General features: G+C 47.2%; 1 protein-coding gene and 1 long non-coding RNA gene across 7 annotated transcripts in view; one reads left to right on the forward strand and one right to left on the reverse strand.

Moving 5' to 3' along the window:
* KAZN (kazrin, periplakin interacting protein) overlaps window positions 1-22,840 on the reverse strand; it is a 144,270-nt gene that overhangs the window by 12,966 nt on the left and 108,464 nt on the right. Inside the window, exon 1 of one of the 5 annotated variants that reach the window (XM_071766881.1) lies at window positions 3,688-3,969. The exons of 3 other annotated variants lie outside the window; for them this stretch is intronic. In XM_071766881.1, coding sequence (XP_071622982.1) covers window positions 3,688-3,844 — 157 coding nt within the window. In that variant the 5' untranslated portion in view covers window positions 3,845-3,969. Of the gene's footprint in view, window positions 1-1,973; window positions 2,495-3,687; window positions 3,970-22,840 lie in introns of those variants that run through there. One more of the 5 variants, XM_071766882.1, reaches the window with a different exon arrangement.
* LOC139806791 (uncharacterized) lies at window positions 4,152-14,442 on the forward strand. Of its 2 annotated transcripts, none has more exons than XR_011730347.1 (3): window positions 4,152-4,912; window positions 8,785-8,975; window positions 9,574-14,442. It is a non-coding gene; the product is annotated as an uncharacterized lncRNA (long non-coding RNA). The 2 variants fall into 2 exon arrangements; XR_011730348.1 differs by having other exon boundaries at window positions 4,152-4,330.

Here is a 22,840-nt window from a genome sequence, read left to right on the forward strand (position 1 = left end):
ATTTGCAGCTGCTTCTTCCAAAGCTCCATTCTATAAAGTGCTGATTCCCTGAAACTGCATCATTCCCCTCTGGTCCCAGTCAGAAAAGGGTGAGAAAACTCCAAAGTTTCTTGGTGCATTCCTTCTCCAAAGCATGCAGCAAAGCAACGTAATCCCCATCTTAGTCCTCACCTCCCCATGCAGGTAGAAACCACTGACAGGTTAAAAGCCATGATCTACAAAAAGCTCCAGGTGCAATCTGGAAAGGAACATACAGCACCATGCTTCCCATGCACCAACTGCTGGCTGGATGGAGAAACTGAATTATTGAGCTCAGGACCAGCCAGATACCCAACATTCTTGCTTTCCTATATATAATTTAAGATACACACACACACACACAAAAATTAGTGTGCTTTGCAAAAATATATTTATTTTTGCAATATGTGTATATTTATTTTTGCACTATGTATCTATTTTGCAATCTATACATTGCAAAACACAACCTCTTTAAAAAAAAATTAAAAATAATAGAAATGTATACAAATAACAAACCACAATTGATGCAGCCAAGATTTGGGGGAAACACCCTCCACTTCTGCTAGACTCTAGAAGCAGCAAACATGGACGTGGTCCTTGCTCTCTTCCTGACTCCCTCCCAGGGCTCCCACTGATGTCTTTGCTTATGAAACCAGGAATGGGCTTCAAGGCAAATCCAAGCCTCCAGATTCTCCCCAGAAAGTTTTTAAAGGATTTTCTGGGAAAGAAGCTGGCATTTCAGGGAAGTGATGGAGATGACAGCATCTCCTGCTTCTGAGAAATTACTTCATGGGCAAATTCTTGTGTTACATCAAGGTTTTCAACAGGATTTGCTATGGGAAATCACCTCCCAAATTCAACAGCGCTTCCACAGCGGTTTTGTCCATTTTCATTTTTCCCTCTTTTTAATTTTTTTTTTTTTTCTGGGTGGTGGGCTTCTAATTCCTGACCACCCCAGGGGAAGGAGCCATTGCTCCACAGGGATGAGCCCCATCACCTGCTGGTTCAAACCAGCCCCTCCCCAACCCACTGCAAGTGGGCAGTGGTGAAAGAAATACAATTTAAACATTTCCCAGACTAATCAACGCAAGCTACCATTCACACCACAATAACTGCCTGTTAATTATATTTCAGTTAATAGAATTAAACTTCCATGACACTGCTGGATCCCGTATCCTTTATGCTTTAACTGTTGATTAGTGTTAACAGACAACGTAAAGAAGATTTTGTTGGAGTTTTTTAATAGTGTTAAACACCTCCAGCATTTGGGGCTGAAGTTTGAGCTCTGGTTCCTAAAAATTCCTCCCTGGAACTCCTCTTGGGAGCAGATCCACTGGCCAGGCTGCTTCTCCTGGCCTTGGAGCAGGCATCCACTTAAAATCCTTTTTTTTCCCATGTAACTCAGCTGACACCATTGCTGTACATGTGTTCCTCTCTTCGGAGGATCCACATTAAAAATAAATGCAGCATTAACAACAAGGTTTACATTGATGGAATTATTACCTTGGCTGAATGATGCTTTTTGTTGCACTTTTGCAAGTTTACTGGCAAGAAGGTTTTTGCTTTGTCAAGGGTTTTTTTTTATCCGGACTGTGAGCAGCAAAAGGGCCAGAAGATACAAGTGTGCCCAGGGTTGCAGCAGCAGCATTAGCAACAGCAGTGGCAGAAAGAAAAGTCTCCCCTCTGGACCTCAGATCCATGGTGGATCACCCTGAGGGGGGATTTCATAGGCCCTGCACAGTGATGCAAATGGGGAGGAAAAAAGGGGGCAAAAAAAAACCAAAAGTGGGGGCAAAATGAGAAAATGCAAAATCTTGGTGCTGAGACCCTGGGCCATCAAGAGCATGGGGCAATGCTTCGTCCCTCCTCCTCCTACCTGCACAGTTCTGGCCCAGAAAAACAAAGTAATCATAAAAAATATATATATATAAAATCCCAGATACATATGTACATACACAGAATCACAGAATGTCTTTGGTTGGAAGAGACCTTCCAGATCATCCAGTCCAACCTTTGACCAACACTGTCCTGGGATGGGAAACAGAAGGGTCATTAAGATAATGAACACTATTACATTATTAAAATAAAATAATGATTCAAGCCTTAAGGATGACTTGAGCCAGTATTTTATAACACATCTCATCACCTTTCATCTTTAAGCACCTTTCAAGCTTGGCACCCAGGTCTCTCACAGAAAAGTTCACCCAAGCACTCACCCTAAGTACCTGCACCACTTGTACATGTCTGCAAGGAGTAATTTATAGGGAAACCACAAGTTCCCAGGTGACAACCTGGGTCAGAGAAGGAAAACCAACCACAGCCACCCCCACGGGTACAAGCAGCCAGTCCCTCTGCAAAGCACAGGTCACACTCAAGAAAGCATTTGGTGACCCCAAAACACATATGGGTTTGCAAAAAAACCCAGTTACTGCTGCTGCTGGGGATCTGCTGGTGCAAAGCCAACACATCCATCCCCTCCCTTCAACACCTGGACACCCTGATGGACTCGCAGCAGCTCAAAACCAAACCCCATGCAGCATCATCTCCTTGTGGGGATGAATACCAGGGTCTGTAATTTGTCCATCACACCCTCAGCTCAGTCCCAGTGCTGCACATCCCACCTGCATGCCTGGGCACAGCATCACCAGGATGCTCAGCCCTGTGCTGCAGAGCCTCCGGGGCTAATAAAGTGAATTTTGGCTTCATATATCCAACTTGGGACTTCTAAAGAAGGAAGTTTGAGATGTCATCACTTGCCACTGCTGTGATGTTGCAAGCCAGTGGACCAGCTGTCACATCTGGTTGTGAGTAGGGACACTTGGTGGCAGGTTCAGGTTACAGCTTTCAGCCCCGGAGCACAAATCCCTGCAAACACCATTTTTGAGCATTTCCCGAGTCAAGACACCACCTCAGCCTCAACAATTCCATATGGTCACAGCCCCAGGATGGGATCCCCCGCTGCACACCCTGCCCGTGCAGCATTAACCAGTGCCCACAGCCCTCTTGCTCACGGCCACGGGGCAGGACACGCAGAGACCTCCTGCCTGCAGAGTTACCCCCGTGTCCTCCTAGCCCCCACCCTCCAAAAAAACCATATTCCCAGCCAGCTGAAGTCTGCACGCTGACGGGTGTCTCACGGCAGACGTAAAGAAATAAAACCTGATAGAAACCTCCTGCGTGCCTGTGGGGAAAGGGGTGTGGGGGGAAGGCAGAGGGGTTCAGGAGGCTGCCCGAGGCTTTCAAAAGCTCCCAGTGTTTAAAAGCGGCCACCGGTGGGGCTGCGACCTCCGCAGCAGCCCCCGCAGCCGGTTGCCGAGCTCCAACTTCTTCTCGGAGCGACAAAATGGACTACGGGGTGTAAAGAGCCGCCCGCCTTCCCAAACCTCCCTCCCCACCGCCTTGGGAGACCCGAAGCCCCTCGGCCCTGCCCTCAACTTCCCCTCCCGGTGTGGAGGGGAGAGCACAGCAACCCCCGGGCACCCCCGGGCTGAGCTCGGCCAGCGCAGGGGCAGCTCGCCAGCCCTCCTTTCCTTTCTCCCAGGAGGAAGCGAGCTCCAGCGGCACAAAGCCAGGGGAAGGAACAGACGCCGGGCTGCCTCCCGCCACCTCCCACCCCGAGGGCCGCCGGGACCCCCTCCCAAGCTTAGAGCCACCCCCACCCCCGGTTACCTGCGTGGGCTAAGCAGGGGCAGAGCCGCCTGGCCCCGGCACCGTCCCCCGTCGCCCCTCGCCCTTCCTTGGGTGAGGAACAATAGGCCGGGCGCGAAGCGAAGCCCGGCGGGCAGCGGCACGGCGCCGGCTTCAGCTCCTCCTGCTCCGACTTCATGGCGGGGGTCGGGGGGCTGCGCGGTTCTGCCCCCCCTCCCCAGGCTCCTCCCCGACGGGGCGCGGAAGTCCGGCGAGCGCTACCTGTGCCGGGAATGTGACCTCCGGCCGGCGGTGGGTGAGTTTCTCCTGCTCGGTGTGACGAGCAGAGGAGTGGCTGACGCTAAGACAAGGTGAACGGGCCGGGTCGGACCGGGCCGGGCCGGGCTTGGGGCCCGCAACAGGCGGATGCTTCTTCGTCCCGGAGAGCAAAAGGCCGGGCAGGAACCCGCAGCGGAAATGCTTCCCGGCTCCCCGGCCACCGCTCCGGCCACCACCCGCCCACCCAACCCGGGAGCGGGGAACAGCGGCCAGGACCCTGCCTGGGACCGCCGGGTCACGGTTCTGCCCGCACACCCAGCCATCGGAGGGGAAACTGAGGCACAAGCGAGCTATCGCACCGCAAGGCAGCCCCGTTCCCAGCAAACGGCTGTTCTTGGCAAGAGGAGTAAGTGCCATTCATTTAATTTCCTATATATTTATGTATTTATCTACTTTTGTTATTTATTTTATCCAGGCAGGTTGCAGCACCCCAGCCCCCTCCCCACAAACAGCGAGGAAGGGCAGGGAGGTGGAGCCCAAGGATGGGGTGAGCAGGGATGCAGCCAAACCCAGCGAGAAAGTAGGGGTTACTGGCTATTTGCTAATAAAAACTGCATAAATGTACACCACAGAACATAAACTCTCTAAATACCACTTTTTTTGGGTTCTTTGGGTGTTGCTTTTTTAGCTCCCCATGGTACAGGCTACACCACTACCTGTCTTGGTCCACCCACTGCCACAGCAGACCCAGTTTTTAGATTTACTTTCTCCCCTAAAGAGATGAAGATCAATCTGGGACTGAAAAAAAAACAAAACACGAATAAAAATATAATAATCACCAGATTCTGCTTTCCAACATCAGCAGGCATGCAAAGCCTCCACCAGCCACTGAACCCAGTTACCCACCCTACAGCACCAGCAGCAGCTCTGGCATGGGGAAACTGAGGCACGCCCTGCATGCTGCAGCTTTGAAGCCTTCAGGAAGCAGGTGACTGTGTGACTGTGAGCTGCCCCTGGCTAGGGAGAGATTCAGTCAGATGAATTGGGTCAATAAGCCAGGTCCTGACCAGGTCCTCCCTGCCCCACTGCTTCCTCACCAGAGCCTTGGGAATGGACTTGGGTTTGGTTTGGAATGAGCCGTGGTTCTCATTGCTACAAACCCCAGTGTGTGCCAGGGCTGCCAAGACCCACACTGAAATGCTTCTTGACCATAGGGGTGTCACAGAACCATAGAGTGGTGTGGATTGTGGAGTGTTATCCTGAAGGCACAGGCAACCTGCAGGGATTGCTGGAAAACCTAAGCCCCAGGAGCAGGATCTCTGAGAAGGTCAGTGATGTCCCTCTGGAGAAGAGCTGGTGGCCCATGCAGAGCTACACTTGACTTGAAGAACACATCTGTCCATGAAAACCACACACCCAACAACTGGAACAGACAAACCAGGAGACCTTGTACAAGGTCTTCAGTGCCAAAATGCCACCAACTTCCTGGAAAACTTGATAAAACATTTCCCCACATGCCCACGGAAACCCCCTTCCCAACAAGAACAAAAAATAGAACAGAAGAGAGCAGACGTTTGGAAACAGCTGATTTCTTTTCTTTTTTTTTTTTCCCTCGTGTTTTTTTTTTTCCAGGAAATTTTTTCTCAAAAAATGACAGAGTTTTGTCAAACATTTCAGTCGTGACAAATTGGCTTTGTCACTGAAGTGAGCTGGGAATTTCGGGAAGCCTCCGTCTGCTCTCACCAAGTTAACAACTCCATGGCAAGGAGGTTGCAAAACGTTCCCTGTGAGGAGAAGGATTAATTACCAGAGATCTGGCTCCAAAACCAGAGGTGGTAAGAGTCATTTTCATTCAGGAACTTGGCACCTCCTCCTCCTCCTCCAGCGCTGCCGGAGTATTTTAAGCTCCCAAAAATTGCACGTGCATCACTGAGAGGTTTTTTTGCATTGATTAATTGAAGTCTCAACAGACAGAAAAATCCTCTGGTTTTGGTTTTTTTTTTTTCTGATGTCCCTACCCAGGCCATACTTTCACTTTCCCCTTCTTTAAAATAGCAACAAGGAACAAGTAAAGGGCAAACTGTGCCAGTTCCCATGCTCCTGATTACAGTCTTGCTTGGTACAGTCTCCCAAGCTCATCACAATCATTTCTGTTGTGTTTTTTAATTTTTTTTTAATTTTATCATCAGAATTATGGTTGTTATCACAGACGTTTTATGCCTAACAACTTCTGGCTTCCTTGTTTTCATTCAAATGCTAAAAGGCTGTAATGAGACAAAGATAACGGCCCACAAAAAGAAATGATACAGATCAGAACAGGGGGAATTTGGTTTAAAAAAAAACAAAAGAAAACAAATAGAAATTATCCCTTGTAATTAGCATCCAGAGACAATAACTGGGGGAAACCAGGAGGGTTGTTTCCCCTGGCACCCAAGCCAATACAGCCCCGCTCCATCCTGGGTGATGAGCAGTTAGTAGGGAGTGAATCCCCAAAATCCACATTTCTGAGCTTCTTGCCAGTTTATAGTCACATCACTCCTGGGCCATGCACCCAAAACCTCCCCTGCACCCTTCAGAGGGGACAGGATGAGGCCGACCACCCTGCTTAGGTATTGACCAGTGAAACGTGGGCTCTCTGAGGGCTTTAAAGCCCTCAACCCCACCAGAATCAATATTTTCCTTTTTAAAATAAAGCTTGGGGGGAAAAGCCTGTCTCATATAGATTCAGTGTTATTCTGGGTTTTATATTATTGATTGAACCTCATCCTATGTCATGCTGCAGTGAATATATTACCATATATGATGACAAAGAAATTACACAACTGCAAATACCTCAGCAAGCCTCAATTAGCAACATGTCATTAAGTTGCTATACACTGAGCTTGTGCCTGTGCCACCAGCCACATTATGGTGAAGGAGGAGAATAATAAATCAAAATAAGAATAAAAAGAAATCATTGAAAAATCAAAATAATAATAAAGCAAAACAGTAATAAAGCCAAATAATAATATAGCAAAGTAATAATGAAGCTAAATAGTAACAAATCAAAATTATAAAAAAAAATGCTACTAAATCTAAATAAAAAGAAAGCAGAAAAGAAACCTGCAGTGGAGCAGAGCTGGGTGTCAGGTCTCAAAAGTTTTGCAGTCATTTGCTTGTCAAGTTTGGCAGCACAGCCACACACACTGCAAGGCCACTAAGGGCCATCGTGTCCCCTGGGCCAGCCCACCCCAACAAGGAATGGACTGCATGCACAGAAACCATAAGAGGGGAAAAAGAAAAAAGAAAAATAATAAAAAAAGGGATCCTACTTGGATAGATTAATCACTGCAGTCTCAGTGCATGATTTTTATGGGGCTGAAGGCAGGGAACTCGCCTCCAAACTGGGACACTATCTTTACCAACCAGATGTTACTGTCTTTTCTAATGATTCTTTGGAAGCTGCTTTTCAGCTTCTTGAGAGTTTCAAATAAGCAATTCTAATGATTCCTCTTCATTAACCACTCCAGCAATAAACACATATGTACACAAAACAGGTAATCCAGCACAAAACCATCTTTCCATGACCCCTTCTGCCAGCCAAGCTGCTGCCCCCCACTCTGCTGCACTGATCAATGATGAGCAGAACTCTTCCAGACCCCATTTCTGAACCCTTCCAGCCAGCTGCTGGCTGGGCACGAGGCATGGGACCAGTCTGTACACAGAGGGAAGGTGAGCAGAGACCACCCAGCCCACTCATGTCCCCACCTGTACCTCCAGCAGCCACAGAGCCAGAAGAAACAAACCCAGGAACATTTCTGAGGCCACCAGGAGGGGTGAGGTAGAGCTTTGGGAGTGGACTTCATGCACTGATGGAGTTGGAAATGGGCAGCACTTGGCCACTGGTGAAGCTGGCAAAGCACAAACCCCACCTTTAGCAAGCCCTTGAGCACCTCCAGCCACTCAGCTGGGATCACGAAGAGCAACAGTGTTTGTGCATGCAAATTAGACTCAAAATTATGCTACTGGACCATTTTTGGTTGCTTGCAGGAATTGCAGAAAATTTTAAAAAAATAAAAAAAGAAGGGATAAAGCCTGGCTGAAATCACTGGGCTTTGCAATGCAGGTTAGGAAAGCTCCAGAGGGCTGCATGGATCAATGACCTGATGTGCTTGGATGCATCCTGTTCCCCTCCCCATCCTCTGGATGTATCAACAGAATATTTATAAATCAATTGAAAGCAATTAATCAGTTTGAGGAAGATAAGGGATAATGAAGAAAAGAGATTAGCTAGCATTGCACAAACAGAACTCCTCCGGGGAGGAACTGCTGTGGCTGGAAGCCTCCTCTGCAAAGCCTATTAGCTCCACTTAAAAAAGAAATTTAAAAGAGGCAACCTGAATAATTAAAAGGAAGAGTTAATGGTTCATGCTAACAGCTTCTAAAAACCTGTTTGTTAACCAAGGTAGCCCCATCGACACAAGGACTTGTAGAAAAAACATCACCTGGTGCCATGGAGGGATGCTCAGCCAGGATTCCCCCATCTCCCCCAGCACATTGAACCAAAGGCCACAGCTGGAGCCAGGGCAACCACCAAGAGCTGCACAGGGCAGGTGCTGCTGTCCTGCTGGGTTCATTTGAGTGCCCAACCCCAATGGCTGAGTAATAAATAATAATGGAGAAATGACTCCAGGGATAAACAGCCCCATCTCACCCACCCCACATATCCCATGGTCACCTTCCAATCACTACCCTGCTCCTCATCAACAAAGCCAGCACTAAATACACTGTCCTGTCACTTGCCCACTGAAAAATGAACCATAGTCCTATCTTCTGGATGTTTTTGTAAGGATTTTTCCATCCTAACTGTTCTATGTCAAGGTGTGGGGAGCCTCATGACAAGCCCAGCAGCTGTGTTGTTGCCATCAGTCACACATTTCACACCCCCAGAAGATGCCAATGCCTCTGCAGGACCTCTGCATCACCACCACAGTGCTACCAAGGATGCCTAGGAGAACCCTTCCCAAATTTATGACTTGAAATCCCTCCTCCAGCAGAGAGCTGACACCCAGGTGGGTACGTTAATAAAAAGGAGCTCAGGCAGAGCCACCATTTCAGAAGACTAGAGACAGCATTTCTGCACAATATTTGCCTTTTTCTACTTAACATTCAACAAAATTGCCAGGTCGGGGCTGGAGCCCATGTGTTTTGCAGAGGAGGAGAGAAAGCATCTCCCCACCTTACTTAAAGGAAAAAGGAACAGATTATTTAGGAACAGCCCTTATCTGCAGGTTGGGGGGGAAGGCTGAATAATTCTACTGAGAACAATATATAATAGACAAAATAACTGCAGTGCAGCAAGGAGATGGCTGGCACAGTGCAGGGCAGCACTGAGCAGCTTCCTCCCTGCTAAAGCAGACAATTCTGATGGGACTCAGAGCCCCACTGCCAAAAGCATATATATATGTATATATATATATATATAGGTCTGTGTATATATATATATATATATATATAAAACAACCAAAACAAAAAACAAACCCCAAACCTGAAGTGTCTTTCCAAGTGCCTAAGCAGCAAGGGAGACATATTTAATTTATATACCAGTTTTTGAACTTCCAAACTATGTTTTTTAAAACTTACTTTGCTTCCTTTGCCCTTCCCTATCAGGAGGTGTTGGGTGAAAAAAAAATCTCAACTCTTGAAGGTTTTCAACCTCTCACATGACACCAGAACTGTACCACCACAGGAAATAGCATGGCATACCTGGTTGCAATGAAATGAAATGAATACAGCCCTGCCCCATAAAATTGACCAAACAGACCCCAAAATGGTCTCTCAAAATCTCCCTCAGGAGGCTGAGAATTGGGAGCCAAGCACCGACCACTACCAAAAATGTGGGGTTTTTCCTGAAATACCTGCAGTATTACTCAACAGGAGTATTGTGAGAGAAATGGCAGAAAAAAAGCCATTTAAAGCTTGGAGGGCTGCACTTGCTGCCTGCCTGGAATTAAATAACACACTAGGTTGCAAAGTTCATAAAAGTGACAGCCTTTTATTAATCACAGCTCACGCTGCAGCCTGTGGAGCCAGCAGGCAGCTGCTCCCACATGGGTATCAACTCCTTGAGCCAGAAGCAAGGAAAGTAAATATAGAAAAAAAATTAAAATTCACCAAAACCCAAAAAGGAGCTGCAGAAGAAGGTGTATGTCAAAGCTCAAGCCCAGATTCTGGCAGCAGCAGGTTGGAATCCAGGGCTGGATCCCCATGGAAGAAGCTCGGCTTCACTTCTGGCTGAGAGAAGGTGGGTGTGCAAGGGAGCAACAGCAACCCAGCAGGGCAGAGAAAAAAAACACCTTATCTGTTTTGATTCCAACAAGATGAAGCAAGAGAGTGATGCTTTCTGGAGGAAGCCACGCTCTGAAATGTTTTATCTGGCAGAAAGCCTGTGGAGGTCAAGCATTTCAATTCCTCTGGCAACAAAGCATCAGGTGAACACAAGCAGCTGAATGTCGAGCTCCAAAAAACCATGATATGTGCACCCACTCCTGATGGACCCAAACATAGCAGCAGGGCAGGAAAAAGGCAGCTGAAGGCTTGGTTTGGTTTTAAAATTGCATTGAATGCCTCTCAGAGCCCCCAGGGAGGCACATAGTGCTCAGTTCAGGTTGTGGATGGGACAAACCCTCAATGCCCTTTGCTGTTTTCACAGGTTCTGCTGCCCTTGCATGGGATGGAAAAGAATTGTCAACAGGGTAGATACAAATCCAGCATTTTCCTGATCTGGATGGGATCCGGGTGATTTTTACAGCCAGTCTATGAGTAAAAAGCAAAGCTGCTTTCCAGCTTCTTGGGTTTTCTGAGCTAACTGGATAGAAGGAGTTCATGCAGGGAATAATGAGGAAAATACAGGAGAGATTAACATGCAGCAAGGCATGCAGCAAGAAGAGCTGCCAATTTTCACCCGTTCATCACAAGTCTCCCATTAATTATTTGGTTTAGATTCTTTTTGGTTTTTCCCCCTCCCAAACTTCAGTTATTTAACTCCAATGGAACTCCTGAAAACCTTAGCTTTCAGCTCATAAATAGAAGTTCCCCACCTTTCTGTACTGAGTCCCCAGTACAGAAAGGACTGCTGCATTTTCCCCCATGTTCAAGCTAAGGAGGCACAGCAAATAAAAGGAACCTTTCTCCCTTCCAAGTACACTTCATAACCCCAGTCCTGATTTTCAAACAGCTAGACTCAGAAAATGAAAACAGTAATAAGTGATCCTAGGAGACAGGTACCTCAGAAGCAATTGTATTAACTCAAAACCTAAATGTGATCAAGGCGAATAATTCCTGTCTGAGTTTTCAATGCATTGCTGAGAATATGATGTTTCCTGCTATTTATTCAAATCAAAGCTTTGATCTCATGCACCTTTTCTATGCTGCCCTCGCAGGACCCCTCCTGAGCTGTGCCCGACATCAGGCACTGCCCCAGGAAAAATATTGTTGTACTGAAAAGATCAGGCCAATAATAACTCAAATACCCAAAGCAATTTGAGGGTTTGGAGGGGAAAAATAAGCCAAGAAGGAGCCAATGTGATGCATCTTGCTTGGTGCAAGCAACAGCACCTGGGAAAAGGATACCCGGCTAGGACACTGGGATTAGGTTTAAAATGGGAAAAACTAAAGAAATAACTGGTCATGGATGCACCAGATACCCACCACTCTGTGCAAAATGACTCAAAATTGTTCAAAGTTATTTTGTTTTCCTTAGCAAGATGGGGAGGCTTTTAATATTTCAGCTGTTCTGTGCCTTCTGTGTGCTGGGACAGGACGCCGGCCAAGTCCCTCTCTCTGGGGGCTGCCTGAGAGACCAAAGCAAAAACATCTAAAAATCAGGCTGAGTAAAAGGGTCTCCAGCCAACAGCTCAGTATGTCTGAATATGAAAGTCTCAGGCAATGCTTCAGATACCCAACCAAGAGGCACTAGGAGAGGCACAGCACAGCCCCAGCCTTGGCCAGTTGAGCCATGTTTGTCAGTTGCTCTTTTTGCCAATTTGCCCCTAGTGATGCTGCAAAAAGGATAAAAGAAAAAAAATCTAATTTTTTTTTCTTTAATTTAAATTCACCCTCGCAGTCCCTGCAGGATTACAAATATTTGATGCAATCGGAAAGAAAACAAAACCGTCCCAAAATGACAACTGAGAGGGAAACAATCTGGGAAGTTTTAACCTTCAAAATCTGTTCTTAATTCTGGTTGTGATTTCTGCAGGCGAGGGAGGAGAAATAACACAACCCAAGTGGTGTCTGCTGCTGCCTTACAAAAGCAACTCTAGACAGGATTTTAAAATAACAACTCTGGAGTTAATTCTATTAAAATCCAAAGTGCAAAGACAACTGGTAATCCCAGCTGGTTCCTGGGACAGGAATCAAATCGTGCAATACACAGGTATTCAGTGCTGCTCCCTGCTATCTATTTCCTTTAATTGAAAAGAAAAGAAAAAACCAGACCAGAGTGAGCAAGGAAACTCAAACCTCTTCAGTAACCCAGCCTGCCCGCTTGCATTCAATTCACTCAGCAAGCCAAAAGAAAACCGCTGGCAAACTCTGCACTGAGTTTGAAAAGTTTTTTTAAAAAAGATAAATAAACAAAAAGAAAAATATTTGGAAAGAAAATAATTTCTTCTGGGCTGCTGAACCCAAATCTATCTGCCTGGAAGAGCAGCAGCACATCATGTCCTGGAGCAAACCATGGACCCGGCTCATCCCCAGGGCCGGGGAGCAGTGATGCAGGGCAAGAACAGCCCCAGAGCATCCCTGGCAAGAAACAGCTTGTGAACACCAAAATATTTCCTTCTGTAAGTCTTCACCCTGCAGCACTGCTCCGAAAGCAAATGCTTTGGACACCTGAAGCTCCAAACTTGCACGTTGTTATGTACCCCCAAGTTGCTGCACCCAGAAATCAGGCTCTGCATGTGCAGGGTGCACAGAGGGACCATTTAAGAGGGAACCAGCAGAAATGCAGCCACTTGTATACAGGTTGGGTAGTAGGTTTTTTTTTGCTAAACACGTGGTCAAATACAAGCTTGATTTTATACCAATTAATCCTATACCCAGAGTTTCCTCTGTTCTTCAACCACTTGCAAAATCCTCCTGAAAGATTGCTGGGGGTTATACAGGGATTATATTGTTTAGTGAGCCAGTTATAATCCCTTCGATAAGAGGAGCTGATCCAGGCAGAGAGGCATTGGCTCGACACTATTTGCAAATAAAAATTAAAACAGAGATAGCAGTAGGTTTGCTCAGCCTCCTGCCTTATCTCCAAAGCGTGGCAGAGAGATATGATTTGATTCAGCTCTGGCCAGGGAAGGGAAGCAGGGCTCCTGGGGAATGGAGAGAAGGCAGGCAGATATTCCAGGCACTGGCAGCCCTAAACACTGCAGAGGAAATTAAAATACAGCAACAGAAATGCCCAGGAGGACCTGCAGGCTGGGACTTTTGGGAGCAGACACCTGGAATTTGGGTGTCTTGTGACGATAGTTTCTTATATGGGGAGAAGCACTATAAGTTGTAGCAGCCCACCTGCAGTGCTAAAATGTTGGAAATTCTTTTTCTTGGAAATAAACTCCCCAGGGAGGAGGCTGTGGTCCCAAGGAGGGCTGGAAACACAGTCTGCCCTCTCAGAGATCCCCTGAGAGCTGAGTTCAGCTTTTCAGCATCACCATCAGCATCTCCAGAGATAAGGAGTCCATAAGGAACTCCTCCCCCCCTGCTTCCACAGCTATAAATAGGGCAGGATGCTATCTGTGATGCTTTACTTATTTCAGTTAAGTTGCCCTTGGGAATTGCAGCTGCAACTTATTCTGCTGCTGGAAAATGATTAGCAATTAATAAAAGATTTTTTAAAAATACGTTTTTATTCTTAGATGAGGGGCCACAAATAAAGCTACCCTGAGCAATTCGTTTCCTTACTCCTGTTGAGGAAGGGCCAGCACCATCCCAAAGCACTCCTTAGCTTTCAAAGAGATGGTGAGCAGGTGCAGGAGACCAGGGTCTGCCCCCCAGCCAGCTCTTCCCTGGAAATTGCCTCTACTTGAGAGCAGGTTCCTCTCTGCTCTCCTTTGCCATCCTTATTTGGGCTGAACCCATACCCACTAGCCCAGATCTAACTGGATTAAGCTCCCAAACCATCTTTTGTGATGCCACAAAGCAGCAGGTCCCCCCAGGAGCAGCAGGGGCACTCAGGGTGCAAGCACAGACCCAATTTCTACCCATGCAACAGATCCTTGGCATTTACCTCTGCTGCCCACAGACCTGCTGGAGTCCAGAGCGTCTCACCAAGAACCAACATCAGGAAGGGTTTGGCTGGCTCCAAAACCCTCCTGCAGCACAGCAGCATTCATTCCACCCCCCTTTGCAGCTCCAACATCTCACACGAAGGAGAGGAATTTCCCTCCCAGGAAATAGCGGTTTATACATTCTTTGGCAACCGTGTTGCCATTAGCAAACACAATCTGTATTTCTGCCTCGCTCATTTGTTTGCCAAGCCCGTTTGAAAGGAACATTTCATCTGCCGGGAGATAAACCCCACAGGCTTCGCCTCCTGACACCAAGTGAGCAGGCACTGGTTGCTCCTCCAGGTAAGAGTTTGTTTTTTTCCTGAAGGGACCACCTCGAGAGACCCCACCTGAATAAAACCCATCTCTGAAAGGTTCCAGCTGAACACAAGGACAGGGGGATGAGGAGGTGGCACCCCAGCCTCTCTCCTGACCCAGCATAAAATAGTGGGAATAAGGAAGGGGAAATGGAGCTGCACCATGAAAAGAAAACTCACCACAAGTCAAGCAGTTCATTTTTCTAGGATATCATTTAAATGACAGAACTCCCTTAAAACACCCACCAAAAAAAGGGCATTTGTGATTCCAAAGTAATTTTTTTTGCCCCTTAGTGACCAGCACATTAAATTCACTTCATTGCTGTAAAAGCAGATGGAGGTAAGGGCTTTGCTTTCTACTCCAGCCAAGCAGGAGCGATGCTGAGGACAGTGCAGACCCCTGCCCCCACCTCTGCTCTGAGCTGGGTCTGTAGCAGCCAAAAAACCCAAGATGTATCCCTGCCCCACCAGCAAATGTTGCCCTGAATGCCTATGGGAAGAGATCTTCAAGGGAAGGAGCAGCCAGAATGCAAAGAAAGCACCCTCACCCAGCCTCAACATGCTTAAAGGCCTCTTTTTTTCTGTTGCTTTGGGTTGGGGTTTTTTTTTCAAGATTTGATTTTTTTCCCCCACCTTCCTGGCTGTACTCTGCTGGGACAGCCAGGGCAGTACATGCTCCCATGCAAAACCCCAGGAGCAATGAGAAACTGCAGCTCCAGGGGCTGCCCAGAGACCCAGTAAGGGGAAAACCACACCCAGGCCATGCACACACCCAACACAAGCTCTTTCACCCCCTTTTTTCCAGAGAAACCCCCTGCAGCCCCTTCCCCAGGCTGGGGGGTGGGGGGCCTGGCAGGAACCTCAGACCACAGCTGGGAAGCTCCCCAGTCTCACCAGCAATTCCCACACCCATCCAGTCCCACCTTTCATTTCCAGCTCAACCTCTCCCTTCTTTACTCCTTTTCCAAGTTCAGTTGAAGCCCTTACCCTAACTACAATTATTTCTGGCACTGCTTGCTGCTTCATTCCCCCTCTGCATTCAGGAAATTCTGCTTTTCCAACATATCCCAAGAGTTGCTTGGGATGAGATTATTTCCCCCACCCCCCCCACCCCCCAAAAAAAAAAAAGAGCTCGCCACCAGACAAAAAGCACAAGAAAGGGAAATGTTATAGGGGACTAAGAATAAATGGAAAAAAACCCCACACTATGCTGAGGGTGGCAAGAGGGGAAAAAAACCACACATTATTTAACATTCAGAACGTGTCTGCCCCTCTGGATGCTGCTTGAACATCACAGGGCGATGTGGGTAGGGAGCAAAGGGCTCAAAATATTCCTCACACTAATCCTGGGGCTAATCTGGGGAGCAGGGAGGATTCCCCACTGGCAGCCCTGGTGTGGGGAGGGCTGGGATCCCTCCCTTCTGGGTACATTTTCAGCAGCTATTTAAGAGCTTAGAGGGATTTTCAGAAACACCTAAGCTGGTTAGGTGCCTAAATCCCACTGGAAGTCCCTTTGAAGACCTTCCTAATTCCCAGCTGGGGCTTCCCAGTGTTCATTAGATACTTAAATACTCCAGGCACACACCTTAATCCTATGGCTGGGAAGATTTGACCACCACAAGCCACAGCTGCCAGTTCCATCACATGAGAATCCCATTTTGGGGCAGAACAAGCCAGCACCCACTTTTGCTGCTTTCCCTGCAGTCAGGGAACTCAGCACAGCAAAGGCTGATTTTTTGTTTTTTTTTGTCTTTTCCACCCTCTATCACTGTGAGCACTCTGATGAAGGGAAGATCACTATCTACAAAGTCTCTTTGAAACGGGTGTACAACAAGAATTGTATTGGTATTTCCTTCTGCTTCATCCAGGCTCCCACCCTGGTCCCAGTGTGTGAGAAACCTTTAAAACAAGGGGCAACCTGAGAAAGGGCTGCATCCAGCTGCAAGGGTCAGAGGTGCTGCAAATCCCACCCATCCCTCCTGCAAATTCACCATCTCCTCAAAGGTGGGGTGATTTCTACCTTGCTGAGGTTGCAGGGACAGGGGAGGCAGCTGCAAGGTGTGATTTTGGGGGGTCAAGACCCTCCAGCTCACTTTCCCCCCACCCTTGAGCCAATTTAATGCTCCTACAAACCTCTCCAGTAACTCAGGGAAAGAATGTGCCCAGCCATGTTCAGTTCCTCGTGTCAAATGCACTTTAATTGGTGATGATTTCTGTGTGCCTGTTCTATCCAAGGGAAAATAAAAGGAACGGGCTCCTCTCTGCTCCAGAGCAAATCAGAATGAAAAACCAGGGGCTGCAGCACTGGGAACACAAAGATCAGCTTTTAAAGGGCAGCTCCTCTGCAAGCATCACGGGATGTTTGAAGTTAGCAGGCAACAAACTCCAACTCTAATAACTATGAGGGATTTATAGAGGAGATTCTCCCTTTGCTGAAGGAAGGAGGGATGTGTAGCATTACCACAGCACCCAGGGGGACCCATTCCCCTCCCACTGTAGGTACAAACACAGCAGACCAACCCCCAGACATCTGATGCTCAGGGAAGGATGCCCTGGATCTCCATCAGCCCTGTCCAGCTATAATATTTCGATCAATAAGTTCATTCACATCCACAGGTAGATGACAGCTCTTGCTGTTTGCTTCTCCAACCTTTCAGCTGGGGAAGTGACACAATAAACCTGCAGGGAACTGAGGCCCCATGGTAAACAAACACAGACACATGTGGGAATTATCTGCTGGGTGAGGAATTATTGACCTGGCTGTCAGTACCAGAGCAGGAACCTGAGAGGGGTTGTGACTGATTCACACACAGACAAAAAAAAAAAAAAAAAGCTAAATTCATGGGATACTTTTAGTCCCATCATTAATTTGAGGGTGCTGAGCCCCTGGCCCAGGTTTCCCAGAGAAGCTGTGGCTGCACATTCCCTGGCAGTGTTGAAGGTTGGATGGTGCTTGGAGCAACCTGGGCTGGTGGAAGGTGTCCCTGGATGAACTTTAAGGTCCCTTCAAACTCAAACCATCCTGGGATTCTATGAATTTAGCCACCTCTAATTCCACCACAAACCAGGGGATTTTTTTTGTCTTCAAAAAAGCAAAATCAGCACTAATCCCACTGTCAGGGTGTCAGCTCCCACTTGCTGCCAACAAATTAGGCCAGTTTTGCCTCTGCAGTTGCTCATTTGGCCACTAACCTGCGGAGCAATTACAGATAATTAAAACATCGCTCTGCAGTCATTTCCATTCAAATCACTGCCGCAAGGGCTGGTTTCTGGTGTGCCCACCTCCTGCTGCTCTGGAGCTCAGCTAGAAGATGAAGGGGGAAAATTTAACTGGGTGTAAATCAAGGCATTTACACCCATCCTCTTTGGCAGAGAGGTGGTTTACTCCAGTGGGAGAGGTGACCAATACAACCCTCTCCATGTCTGCAGAGAAGACACCAGAGCCTCCAACTCCTCCACCACTCCTAAATGAGGCCTTTTGGCCCCATCCCTGGAGTGATGGGAGGGAAATCCCCACTGGCAGTCCTGATGTCCCCAGATTGTGTCTGTCTGTCCCAACAAGACTGCTGTCACAGCACTACCATGCACAAGGACCACTTGGCTTTGCACAGGTGATAAACTCACTGCTTTGCTGTGAGAAGACCTCATGCAAGGCACTAATTGCAAAAATACCATCAAACATCACCTGTGGAGGTGTCAGCAGAAGATGTTTGGGGATGGCTCCGAGCTGGCTCCATCCATCCAGGGCTTTGCTGTCATCTCAGCATCCCTTTGTGTTGGAAAGTGAAATAAATAAAGTCCCTTCCCACACTCTGCTGCTGTAGGGATCCCGGCTGTGCAGCCTTGCAGCTCCAAATTAAAGAAATCATTAAATACCTGTAATTACTGAGTCAAAAAAGGGTTATTGCAGCAAAAACAGGAGAGGGAAGTCCTCAGCATAGTAAAGGTTATCCAGATTCCAGGGGTGGGAGGCAGGGGGGTGCTACAGCATTGTCCCCCAGTACCAAACACCAAAGCAATCCCTTCCAGGAGAGGAGATAAAGAATTTATTCCTCTGCCAGCAATAAATCAAAGGGCACTGTTCAGCTGATGGGAATTGATTTTTCTCCCTTCCTTTGCACTTAGAGCAAAGCGGACCCGTGGCGAGAGCCTCCTGATGTGACAGAGCCAGATTGATGGTGGGGAGGGGACAAGAGGGGACATGGAGGGGACATTCAGCACCAGCACAAGGCACCAGTTTCTCCCCTGCAGCATATCTCAGGTGTGCCCCCATAGGGAGATTCAGCAGAGCTTTCCCCCGAAGCAGAGGGCACTTGGAGTGGGCAGTGAATGAGACCTGATCAGAAGTAAAACAAGAGGAATAAATCCCCATTAGTACAAGGGGAGCAAATGCCACAAGGGGTGAGTTCCACGATGAAAAGGGTTGAGGTGGGGAACAAACCCTGCTGCACCCTCCTGCCCTCAAAAATTATAATTAACCCAGCAAAACAAGGAAGAGCCTGCTGCTGTTCCAGCTCAAGCATGGCTCCAGCACTAATCCACTGTTAATTAAAGAGATTTTCACTACAGACTACCTCAAACCCAAACCCCTTTTTGCTTTTCATGTGCACAGAATGAAAGAAGGGGAGAAAAAAAAAAAAAAAAAAAAAAAGTTGTCTGTAAAGCTGACCATCCAGAGACCAAGCCCAAACTCTTTAGTAAGAGCCACTGAAATATAACAATCTTCCCCCCCCACTTTTGCACTGAAGCATCATACAGGTGCAGGACAGGGGAACAACTCTGGATTGATTTTGTTTCACTCTAAACCCCAACAGCAGCCTAAGGCAGCCCTACAGTCAGGCAGAGCACTGGTTGAACAGGTTATAAACCTCCACTCTTTGCTGACTATTGACTTTCATTGCAGCACCTGAAATGTTTAATGAGAAATAAATTGATAAAATGTGCATTACCACAGAGGAACTGGGATCTGCTCACTCCTGAGCCATAGAATTCAAAGCCACATTTTGGAAATTCATAGAGAAAAATGTCCCCATGATGCATTTAGGTTGGTATTCAACTGGGATTGGTACTTGAAGTGCCAGCTGGGTGGTGAAAGTCCCCTGCAATGTGACTGTGTGGGATAAGATGCTGGTGGTGGGACCAACTTCAGGCAGCACCTGAAGTGGCTTTGCATCTGCAGACCTACAGCATGTGCTGCCATAGAAAGAAGAGCCTGGAAAAGCTGGGAGGAGGAAATCAGCTACCCCAAACCAAGGGGTTTATCACCTTTTTCACCCCTTTTCCTTCATTCTTGGGTTAAAATAATGGGAATTTTGCAATTAAAAAGCATCCAGGCTTCCCCCCACTCTGAGCAGGAGGGGTTGTGGAAGTATCTGCCTTTACTTTGAATACAGCCCAGAGCTGCCAAACCCAAAGTTAAAGAGTTTGCAAATAATGGCTGGCACATTCCTCTAAGGTTTGACTGGGTTTGGGGTTGGTTGTTTTTTTATTCTTGCTTTATTTTCCAAGCAAGCAAGGACCAGCTCACTCCATCTCAGCAGCTCTGGCACTTTGCAGGACACAATTTCCTCACCAGGATTTCCAAGAAACATGCTCAACCCTTGACCTGAGACACAGAGGTCACTGCAAGATGCTTCCAACATTTTTATTCTGGAGTCCACACTGTGTCCCACAACCCAATAGTGCCTGGCTGGTTCTTAGCTAATACTGTGTTTTATTGTTACTGGAGAGGATATATAAGGGCTGTAGGGAAAGGTGGTATCTCAGGGCACAGAATAAACCAGATTGTCATGTCTGGAAAAGGCACACAACAGACAGAAACTGGTGGGTTTAGAGCCTTGAAAAATTTTACTTCTCCAACTGCTGCAGCTTCTTATGAATGGAGAAATGGCTCAGCCACAGCAAGAGCCAGCAGCAGGGAAATAATAATAAAAAACCCAGACCCAAAACCTCACTCTCTCTCCCCAAAGTACCCTGCCTTAGTCTTTAATAACTCATTATGGTATTAGGAAGCAAAGGCTCACAGGATTATGGTGTTTAATGATATTATAATGGATGTGAGCCAGCCTTCCAGCACACTTTTTGTATTCCTGCCTTGTTCTGACCTGGCCTTGGACCTGGGCTTTGTGTCCCAGGGCACTCTCAAAGACAAACACCCCTTGCCCCCCAGCAGTAAACATCCATGTGGTTACTAAAATGTATGCTTGGGTAATTAGATAGGCCTAGATTAAAACACATATAAATAGATCTTTCTCACTAAGACAGGTAGGAGGGAATCTCAGACCATCATGTTCTCTGGCTGCCAAGTAGATTACAAAATCCTTCAGCAGCACAATAAACAGCTTAGAGCAAACAAGAGGCTTAGTGTGCCAGTGCTTTGTATTTTGTGGCTGGGGCTGACCATCACTGAGGCCACCCAGCCCTTCCCCACGGTCCCCTCCCTCTTGCACAGCCCAGAGACCTGCTCTGGTTTCAGTCCTTTGAATTAACCAGCACTGAGCACAGCTTCTATTTTGTTTTCTTTTGCTTCAGTTCTGCTCTGCTGTAAGGACCTGGGCAGAGTTTCTGCTAGTACAGGTGGAAGCAGAAAGGGGAAAGCTTCAGAATGGGATGCTCCTCTGCTGGGTGATATCACTGCAGAGCTGTCCTCAGCTTCTAAAATGAGCCTGAAGCACTCCCAGGTGTTAGTTACCCTTGTCTCTTGGTCCCCTTATTAAAAAGGAAACTAAATACTCAGCAGGAAAAACCTGAGTACATCCACAAAGCTGTTGAGTGCACAAGAAGGCAAAACAAAAGCAAACGTGTTCTCCTGCACCTTTCCTCACAGCTGCAAGAGAGTTTTCGTGCCAACAGAATTCAAACTGAGAGCAAAGGCATCATTTTCATGTGAAGATGAGCTCTGGTTTGGGTGGTTTGGTTTGTTTCAAGGAAGTAGATGCATTTTTCCAATTCCTCTTTGACTTCAGAACTTCCTTTCTCCCGAGGAGCAGCCACATCCTACCTGCTGAACCCAGCATGGCCCTGGGCTGGGCTCCTCCTCCAAAGGCAGGAGGGGTGACTGCTGCCTCCTCCAGTTCTTCCCACTCCACTGCCAGCAACTCCTGCTGATTTCATGGGATAGGAATCCTGCATGAGACTCAAAGATTAAAACTTCTCTCCCATAACGTAGTATCCCTAGGGAATGCCAGCAGCTTGGCTGCCTTTCCCAGGAGTGTGTCAGGAGCACAGTCTATCCACCATAGAACTAAGTAAAACTTAATTTTGGAAATTCCAGACCACAATCCTGCATAAAAGAGAAGGGGATATTGCAGTATGAATGAGAGGAGGTAGTATTTTACTCTTTTCTCCAGCATTTTCACACCAGCTCTCTCCCAGCCATGTTACTGAATTAGCAGTGTCCAGCTTCATCAAGGCTGACTGTGTCTAAACAGGATTTGGGGTCTCCAAGGGCTGCTGTGGCATATCATGTTTAAAGAGAGATGTTAAAGACATCAGGACCATAAGGGATGTGTCAGTGCACTGAGAAACAAGCAAGCTCCTTTGCTGCCACTCTCTTCTTTTGAGACAAAATTACATAGGTTTATAAACCACACAAGAACTGGATTACCCTGCTCTCTTGCCAAGTGATCAAATCAGCTTCCTAAAACCTATCAAAAAATCTTACACTTCCCACTCATGAACTCTTGCCAGGAAACTATTTCCTAGCTGGGAACCAAGCAAAGCCCCAGACCAAAGACTGAGCTCCCATGGCCAACACCAACACCTAACCAAGAGAATGGGATGGAGGAAAAGGAAGCAACTCCACACAACTGCTCATGCAGGTAATTTCCATGCTACAGGACTTAAGTGCAAACCAGACCCTTACTGCTTCAGCTTCCTCACAGACAGAAGTATTCGTCCACCAGAAAAGTAAAAAAAAAACCAACCAAACCAAAACAAAAAAAAAAAAAACCAAAAAACCAACAACAAAAAAACAAACAAACAAAAAAAACCAAAAAACCCCCAAACAAACAAACAAAAAACAAAAACAAAAACAAACTTTTGTGGGGTATGGGCAGATTAAGAACAAGTCCAGGAGGTAGGAACTGAGAAATCTACATCACAGAAACCCCCCTAAGATGATGGCCGGTGAGGAGGGGTCTGGCCCTGCTTCCACATCTCATCACCTTCCCCAGACACCAGCTGCAAAGCCAACCAAACACGTTACTGAGACACAAGTGCTTCTTGTTAGCCCCCTCCCCAGCCAGCAAGAAATATTTCAAGCTTAAACAAGGCTGCAAGTTGCCTGCAGACCCC

Source organism: Heliangelus exortis, chromosome 23 (assembly GCF_036169615.1).
Source record: "Heliangelus exortis chromosome 23, bHelExo1.hap1, whole genome shotgun sequence".
NCBI lineage: Eukaryota > Metazoa > Chordata > Aves > Apodiformes > Trochilidae > Heliangelus > Heliangelus exortis.